General features: G+C 38.3%; 1 protein-coding gene across 1 annotated transcript in view; it reads right to left on the bottom strand.

Moving 5' to 3' along the window:
• cftr (CF transmembrane conductance regulator) overlaps positions 1 to 7,060 on the bottom strand; it is a 143,693-nt gene extending 136,633 nt beyond the window's left edge. The window contains exon 1 of the mRNA XM_055650852.1: positions 6,972 to 7,060. Coding sequence (XP_055506827.1) covers positions 6,972 to 7,024 — 53 coding nt within the window. The 5' untranslated portion in view covers positions 7,025 to 7,060. The remainder of the gene's footprint in view (positions 1 to 6,971) is intronic.
• Between the last annotated feature and the right edge of the window lie 2,782 nt (positions 7,061 to 9,842).

The following is a 9,842-nucleotide window of genomic DNA, read 5'->3' on the forward strand; positions in this document are numbered from 1 at the left end:
ATATATTAGTAAATTGATAAACCTTGATCATACTGATCAAAGATATTCATTTTATAATTTGAGACGCCTGTTTAATATAATGTACTCGCATAAAGTAGAGGAAGAAGATATATCAATTATTTCTTTGGACGCAGAGAAAGCATTTGATCAGGTAGAGTGGCAGTACTTATATAAAGTACTGCAAAAATTTAATATGGGAGAGCATTTTATTACATGGGTAAAATTATTGTATGATAAACCGATGGCAAGAATTTTAACTAACACCGTTATCTCAAAAATTTCAATCATCAAGGGGTAATAGGCTGGGATGTGCGTTATCACCCCTGCTATTTGCCCTTATGATAGAACCTCTGGCTGAAAGTATAAGAATCCATCCGAATATTCAGGGCTATAATACTAAGGACTAAAAGAATAAAATTTCATTATATGCAGACGATATACTTTTATATATTACAAATCACAAACGAGCATACCAAGTTTATTAAATTTAATAGAGGAATTCGGGTCTTTTTCTGGATATAGAATAAACTGAAATAAAAGTGAGATCATGACATTAAAACCTCAAGATCCTACACACTTACTGAAGTTCCCCTTTAAAATCGCAACAGAAAATTTTAAATACTTGGGTATTCAGATTACTAGAAAATATAAATCATTATTCAATGCTAATTTTATACCTTTATTAAATAAACTTAGCACTTCCTTTATCATTATTAGGTAGAATAAATGCAATAAAAATGATCTTCCTACCACAATTACTATACCCATTTCAGTCTATATCGGTATATATACAAAAATACTTAAAAAAAAAAAATTAGACTCTAATATTACTAATTTTAATTGGGACTATAGATCACATAGAATTACAAAAAAACACTTATGTAAACCAAAAGATGTCGGGGGACTCACTCCCAAATGTTATGTATTATTACTGGGCAGTGCATATTAAGAATATAATTTATTGGCTGGATAGTTCTACACAACAGACAGAATGGATAAAAATGGAGAAAGAGGATTGTTTTCCTTGTAATATAGGAACGATCCTCTTCTCCCAGAAAAAAACTGAACAACACAATATATAAGAAGAGCCCAATTATATATGGTACAATAAGAATTTGGAAACAAATAAAATTAACTTTAAAATTAAGAAATTTATCATTGTTAATGCCAATTGCGAATAACCCTTTATTTAAACCATCTCTTATTGATAAAACATATAACCAATGGGAAAGTCTCGGAATTAGAAGGATCAGGGATATGTACGAAATGGGAAACCTACTATCATTCGAACAATTACAATTAAAATTTAAATTGAAAAACAACCAATATTTTAAATATCTTCAGATTTGCGATTTCATGAAAAAATACATACAAGGATATCAAAAAATAACTCCTGAATTATTGGAAGAAGCAATGAATATTAAAGCTGACTCACAAAAATTAATATCATATTTATATAATAGTATTTTAAATATAGACCTACCATCGGCAGAGGTACTTAGAGAAGAGTGGGAACGGGAACTAATGATAAAAATTACGAAGGTAATCTAATTCAATTTAAAATTTAACATAGATTATATTATTCAAAAACAAGATTGAACAAATTTTATCCAAATATATCCCCCATTTGTGATAAATGTTTATCCCAAAATGCAACTATAACACACTCTTTTGTTTCCTGCATAAAACTTTATAGATTTTGGAGTGATATTTTTGAAATATTTACAAAATTATTTAAGATAAGAATGGAACCTAATACTGAAATGATTATATTTGGAGTAATGGAAGATGGGAATAAATTGAACACATCTCAAAATTTATTTTTTAATTATGGTTTAATAATAGCAAAAAAATTAATACTTAAATTTTGGAAAAATACATCAATACCAACGCTTAAAATGTGGATTGCAAGCATGTTGGACACCGCACATCTTGAGGAAATGCGATTCCTCTTAATGGATAAATCAGACCAATTCATAACGAGTTGGTCTCCATTTGTCGTCTTTTTGGAATCATATGGTGCAACACAATTGTAAAAACTAACTGTTTCAGGACTGGACGAGGGATGGTCAAGATTATAAATAATGATCTCCTTACTACTTTTCTTTATGTCTTATTCTCTTTTTTCTATTTTCTTTTCCTCAACGTTCTTCACTCATTCGTCTTTTTTCTTTTTCTTCACACACAATATATCCCACGTCTTGCTATCCTTTACTATCTAATTTATTTTTCTTATTCTTATTCTTCTTTATTATAACAAAAAAAAAATAAGAAGCTGTACATAAAATGTATTATGAAAATATATATTAGGCACTTTGGTGCCATATGATTGTACTTACTTCTAATAAAATAAAATAAAAAATAAAAATAAAAAAGTATTAATGGAAAGCATTAAGTGTTTATGAGACGTTTCTATATGTTAACACTAAAAATAGCTGTACAGGTGTTTAAATGGAAATGTGTTGAGGTTGCAACATTGGGGCATCTTCAAAGGCACATTATCTCCACAAAGTTGATACATACACACAATGCTATGTGTTATAATAATTAGCATTGTGTAATAGTCAAACATGTATTAACTTTATGGAATCAATGTGCCTGAAGATAGCTCAATGTTGCAACCTCATACTTGTGGGCTAGGCGCCACAATAAATACAGATCACTTAACCATGTAATCATACCATACCCTCACAATGCATTTGTCAATGCAAGATTTGTCAACATAATCAACATCGAAAATTATAATTGACTTTGACTTTACTATAAATTGTAAATATATTAAAGCATATGTAGTCAAAGTAGAGAATTTTTAAAAGGGTCTTTAGAAGAAAACAACTGCTGACAAACAAGATGCACATGCTCACGAGAGTAAGATTTTATCCAGATTAGATGTTTCTATATGTTAGCACCAAGAATAGGTGTCCGGGTGTTTGAATGGAAACTTGCTGTGCTGAGAGTTTTATATTTTTAACTAACGTAGTGGGATACAAAGTAAAAACATTCAATGTATATTTTTCCTTTGCTTTAAAATACCTATTCTTTTATTCATGGCTATTGATAACCCAAACTAGTTATGGAAGGTGGTGATGGGATTTCTTCTTGAACTTTTACTTTCAATGTGATGACCAGGTTATGACTAAAATTAAGAGGTGAGAGAACTTTTTTTCAGGAGAGATCCCATTTAAAAACTCTTCTGAAATGAGTACTGCCTGTATCACTAAAACATCCTTGAATGAGTTCATTTGCCATGGTTTCCTGCGTTCAATTTCAATTGTTGCTGGGACTTGAGGGCATGAGCTAGAGTATAGGGTGGGATTGAGCAGGACTTTATTCCTTAGAGTGCAGGAGGCTAAGGGTGATCTTGTAGAGGTGTATAAAATCATGATGGGAATAGATAGGGTAAATTCACACTCTTTTACCCAAGACAGGGTAAATCAAGACAGAGGACATCGGTTTAAGGTGTGAGGGGAAAGATTTAATAGGAGCCTGAGGGTCAACTTTTTCACAGTTTTTATCTGGAAAGAGCTGGCGGAGGAGGTAGTTGATGCGGGTACAATAACAATCTTTAAAAGACACTTGGACAGATAAATGGTTAGGAAAGGTTGATAAGAATATCGCCCAAATGCAGGCAAATGAGACGAGCTGAGATGGGGCATATTGGCTGGCTTGGCCGAGTTGGGCTGAAAGGCCTGGTTCCGTGCTGGACGACTATGACACTATGGTAGCCATAATAAGGTGAGCAATTTCAAGGTGGTTAAAATTAAGAAATGGCCTGTTACTGCAATTGATCTTGTTAAGAGTGGCACAGTGATGAGGCCAGTAGACCTGTTGACTCACAGCTCCAGCAATCCTGACCTCTGGAACTCAGCTGTTTATGTGGAGGCTCCAGCTTCTCCCTGTAACTGTGTCATTTACCACAGGTGCTTCCGTTTCCTCCCACATTGAAACGTTTGCCTGTGGTAGGGTCAATAGGCCAATGTAAAATCTCTCTGGTGTGTGGATCAGTGGTAGAATCTGTGGAGAAATGATGTGAATGTGCGAAGAGTGGGTTGCAGAGAAAATTAAGTGGACGTTGGGATTGCTCTCTGAACCAGCGTACTCTTAATGGAATGAGCGACTTGCTTCTATGTCCTAAGGAAATATGAAAAATACAAACATGGGGATGGAAGGAGTCAATATAGGACAAAGTATTAATCAACAAACTGGCATTTTTCCTGCAGATGATGTTGGTTGCATGCCAAATGGAAAATTACTGCTTATTCACATTTTGGTTTATTTTGTGGAATCAATTCTCTATCCATGCTAACAGTAACATGTAACTCTTAATCAACCTGTACCTCATTTTATAGAGCAATTTTTGGGTGGCACATAAAATGCCTCCTTAAGCAAAATATATGAATGAAAAAGCAATGAAGTGAGGAATTAAGAATGGAGAGTGGGCGTTGTAACAATGAAGGCACATTTAAGATTCTGTGAAAACTAGATAGAATGGGTGCTGATGCTTCCTCTGGTGGGGGAGGGACACATTCATAATAATTGTTTGACTTCTTAAGAATGAAAGCTGGAGGAATATCTTTTCATGAAGGGTTGTGAATCTTTGGAATTCTCTACCCCAGTGGCTATCAATTGATATATTGAAAGATATAGTATGGAAACATGCCTTTCGGCCCACCTTCCAACCATTCCACCTTCAACCTTCCACCAACCATCAAACCCAGGCCTCTGGCACAGTGAGACAGCATCTCTGCCAGCTGTGCCACTGTACTGCCCAATGGTTCATTATGTTAGGATGGTTAAGAATGAAATATATTTTGAACATTAAAGAATCCATGGTTATGGGGGTTGTGAAGGAAAATGGAACTGAGGTTGATTCCTGCACCCGTTTCATAGAAACATAGAAAATAGGTGCAGGAGTAGGCCATTCAGCCCTTCGAGCCTGCACCGCCATTCAATATGATCATGGCTGATCATCCAACTCAGTATCCTGTTCCTGCCTTCTCTCCATACCCCCTGATCCCTTTAGCCACAAGGGCCATATCTAACTCCCTCTTAAATATAGCCAATGAACTGGCCTCAACTACCTTCTGCGGCAGAGAGTTCCAGAGATTCACCACTCTCTGTGTGAAAAAAAGTTTTCCTCATCTCGGTCCTAAAAGATTTCCCTTTTATCCTTAAACTGTGACCCCTTGTTCTGGACTCCCCCCAACATCGGGAACAATCTTCCTGCATCTAGCCTGTCCAACCCCTTAAGAATTTTGTGCGTTTCTATAAGATCCCCCCTCAACCTTCTAAATTCTAGCGAGTACAAGCCGAGTCTATCCAGTCTTTCTTCATATGAAAGTCCTGACATCCCAGGAATCAGTCTGGTGAACCTTCTCTGTACTCCCTCTATGGTAAGAATGTCTTTCCTCAGATTAGGAGACCAAAACTGTACGCAATACTCCAGGTGTGGTCTCACCAAGACCTTGTACAACTGCAGTAGAACCTCCCTGCTCCTATACTCAAATCCTTTCTTATCTCAAGTCATACTCAAGTTTCTTATCTTGTTATGTGTAGGAAGGAACCACAGATGCTGGTTCACACCAAAGGAAGACACAAAATGTTGGAGTGACTCAGCGGGACAGGCAGTATCTATGGAGAGAAGGAATGTTTCGTGTCTGAAGAAGGGTCTCCGCCCGAAACATCACCAATTCCTTCTCTCCAGAGATGCTGCTGAGTTACATTTTGTGTCTACCCTTTCTTCTTATGTCTGATTGTCGTCATAATAAGTTTATGTTTAAATAAATTTAGGGGACATTATATCTCTGTGAACTGTCATTCCCCCTCCCTTCCCTTCCCTTCCCCTGTCGTAAATCGACCAAAATGAAAATAGGTGATTGAATCCCATTGTTTGGTGACTTGGGAATCGGACTGGTTGGGTAAATGTGGACAATGGTTAATAGGATTTAAGTGGTTCCATTTCTAGGATGTGATTACCTGTTGGGTTTCTGCGATTTGATTGGCGGAAATCTAGGATATCACACGTGCATGTTTAAGCTTTGCGGATTGAAAGTTGTTCCTGTTGCCACCGAGCAGTTATTATCATTTCTCACACAAATGACCGTGCCAATAAATTGAGTCAATGAGATATCTTTTAGATATTAAACGATTTCTAACAGAAGCTATAACACCCGCTGCAGAATTGAACTTCACTTCACCTTGGGCACTAGAAATATCCAACGCAGCCGCTTAATACACAGATTTTTACATCCCTATAAATGTCTGCACCTGAAAATATAGATGCACATGATTTCTGCACACGACAACATACTTCGCAAGGTGCCAATTGTAACTCACATCCAGTACACAGATCTTGCTTAAAACTTTCACAATGCAGTTGCATATCAAGCGATTTTACTTATTTTTTAAATCAATGGATCATTTTATACTCCCCTTTTCCTTACAGCAATGAATGCCGAAATGAACGCGTGATTCATGTTTTTGTTTTTGCACTGTCCGGTCAGGGTCGATGCGTGTCAAGAAAAAAGTCTAATACAAGGTTCGCAAGTTTGGGGAGAAATCTAAGTGCAAGGAACGAGGTGTTGGGGGGCAGCGAGAAATCTCGGTAGTGATGTGAATTATCCAGTCTCGGCAGCGCTTGCGGATACATTTGCAAACAGCGCACCGGGGAAGGTCGTTGCACCTGCCTAGTTGGAGTTGTTACCTGCAAGTGAACTGTGACAAATGTTTGTCTGAAGTTTCCAGTTCTTTTAAATAAAGCGTAAAATACTAAACTCGTTGAAAGCGGTCGGATGCTGTGACTGGGCAGCGCTGATGTGTTAATCGGTGAAACACAAACTATCGGCAGTTTCATTAAAAAAAACTCTTGTAACTAATGTTAAAGTTTCACCTCTGCGTGTTTCTTTTGCCATGGAAACTAAGAACGTGTGCGCCGGGAAAGGTGGTTCGGGGGTCGTCATGTTTGATCTTACCTGAAGAAGAGTTTGGAGAAGGCATTGGCTTTTTCTATGGGTGACCTCTGCATTGTTTCCTGGTGAAGAGAATCGAGTACCTGGGAGCAGAGTCTGCCTGTACCCTACCTTATTAACTCTGCCTGCTGATGTCACTGTTCGGCTGAGAGGGAGAGAGAGGGAGGGAGGGAGAGAGAGAGAGGGAGAAGGAGAGAGGGGAGGAGGGAGAGAGAGAGGGGGCCAAAAAGTTACCACTAATATGCGATTCTCTCAATGAAAATCTAACGTGCCATTTTCTCAATGACAATACTTTTTTTCACTGCCAGTACTTATATTGAGTCAAATTGTTGCCCATTTCAATTTCCCTATAATCATTCACCACCATAAGTGAACAGCCGTGTCGTTTTATTAACGGTTAGCAGTCATTATATGCGCTTAGGCACCCTGGATTGGTATTAACACTTACATTCTAATGATTACAGTTAATGAGTTATTATTTTTTTGTTATAGTGGTTTGTATCTTGTCTTTTCTCCTGTGTAGCGTCTGTGTAGTCGGGGTGATACTGGGGGGAGACGGGGACCCCACGTCGAAAAATGACTTAGAAACGAGGAACTGCAGATGCTGCTTTTCAAAACAAGTCACAAAGTGCTGGAGTAACTCAGCGGGTCAGGCAACACCTTTGGAGAACATGGATGGATAGGTGACGTTTAGGGTCGGGACCTTTCTTCAGACTTGCCTTCAACATTACATAACCTGGTACACTGTGTCTCTTTTCACGTTCACTTAACACACACGAGGTGAAAATTGTTGTGTGCTCGGCTGAGGTGTGGAAAGAGTTTTTGATCGTTTTAACAAGTCATGGTCGGGAGTTTTAATATGCCGGCAAAAGATGTTCGCAACAACAAGCTTCTAGATCATGCCGACAAAACATTGCCTGCGTGAAACAGACTTGTAATCATCGTTGGTTTACTCCCTCGACACAAAACATAGTGTATATATATATGGCTTTCCTTTTATTGAAGAACTTATCAAAAACCAATAAATAAATCCCATTGTATTACCATTCACCGGGATGACAGAACGTTTGAAAGTACAACTTTTGTCCAGCATACCCACATAGACACGGACGCTGACATCCCCGTTTAAGCCAAGTAAGTAGTGGGGTATTTGCTGATTGAATTAGTGTTCATTTTCCCCTTTGACGAAGTTAAGGAACTTCTCCCAGCCACCGTTTGTGGTCTAAAGTGCTTCGAAATGGCAAATTAATTCCACTTCAATGTACAGGAACGATGCCATCTAAGTAGTCCATCTAAGTGGTCGGCCAGTAGCAGCCAGCGAACCCACTATACTACCAATACTGTGGAAGAAGAAACTGCAGATGCTGGTTTAAACAGAGATAGACTCTAAGGAGTAACTCAACGGGACAGGCAGCAAGAATACTGTTCAAAACTGGACGAACCGATCTTTCTTTTCATTTGATTGCCAAACACTTTATTGATGCCTGCGGAAGAAGTTAACAGTTGCCATTTTCAACAGGAATCCCCCAGGCATGGCATGTCTGGACTGGCATGTTGCAGTCAATTTTATTTATTTCTGCCTATAAACAAGTCCCAGGAGCAGAACTGTTCCTGAGCGATATTATGGAGAAATCAGTCTGACTGTGTAACATCGCAATGCTTTATGTATGTGTCCTACATACACAATTAACCTACACATGCAAACACAAATAAACAGCGCATGTTTATGCTCTTTATCTTGCTGTTTTTGTAATGCGCACCATGTTTTTTCAACAATCAAATATAATGTTTCAACGACTAGGCTTCATTGCTGAATTCCAACTACCCTGTACATTGGCAGACTGTAATATTTCAAGACGCGAATTCAGACGAAAATGTATTCGACATCAGTTTACACGGGCTGGTATCATAAAGAATTCTTGCAGCTGGTGACACAATTGAATGGTAAGAATAATTGAGATTGTTCTTGAATCTATCCAGTGAAACCTGGTGTGTCGAAAGGATGTTGGTTTACACCGAATATAGACACAAAATGCTGGAGTAACTCAGCGGGTCAGACAGGACCTTCTTCAGACAGTCTCGGCCCAAAAATCACCTATTCCTTCTCTCCAGAGATGCTGCCTGACCAACTGAGTTACTCCAGCTTTTTGTGTCTACCTTCAGTGAAACCTATTATTCGTTATTCTTTTCCCCCCCAGCATTTCAGCATTTGATTATTTTGTTCTAAATATGTTTCCATCGGCTGTAAGATTATGATCGGATACTTATTAGCTTGTTAACAAGTGTACCAATGAAGTGGTATCAGTCAAGCAGGTTTAAAGAATTTTCTCTCTCGAACATAAAAGTTGCCGGTTCCTATGAGCGACGGGAAGTTTGTTTACTGCCCCTTGGCTTACAAACATTTACATCTTTGTTTTAATGAGCCGTTACTTCTAAATAGCGTTTGGAAACATTGCTGACATCACTGCCATCGCTCAGCGTCGGGGACATTTCGGCGTGGGACATCTTTTAGGAGTTCAAACCAGAACCAATCATCAAAATAAAACTATTTACCTCCCGCTAATAATCAAACTAAGTACACAGTCTGAAGAAGGGTCTCAACCCAAAACGTCACAAACTCATTCTCTCCAGAGATACTGCCTGTCCCGCTGAGTTATTCCAACATTTTGTCTTTCCAATGAGTTATTCCAACATTTCCGTCCCGCTGAGTTATTCCAACATCTTTGGTATAAATCGGCATCTGCAGTTCCTTCCTACACAGGTCTAAAATCGCAGGCTGCGAAGGAACTGCAGATGCTGGTTTACACCGAAGACAGACACAAAATGCTGGAGTAACTCAGCGGGACAGGCAGCATCTCCGGAGAGAAGGAATGG

The sequence above is a fragment of the Leucoraja erinacea genome, chromosome 19 (genome assembly GCF_028641065.1).
Source record: "Leucoraja erinacea ecotype New England chromosome 19, Leri_hhj_1, whole genome shotgun sequence".
Taxonomy (NCBI): Eukaryota; Metazoa; Chordata; class Chondrichthyes; order Rajiformes; family Rajidae; genus Leucoraja; species Leucoraja erinaceus.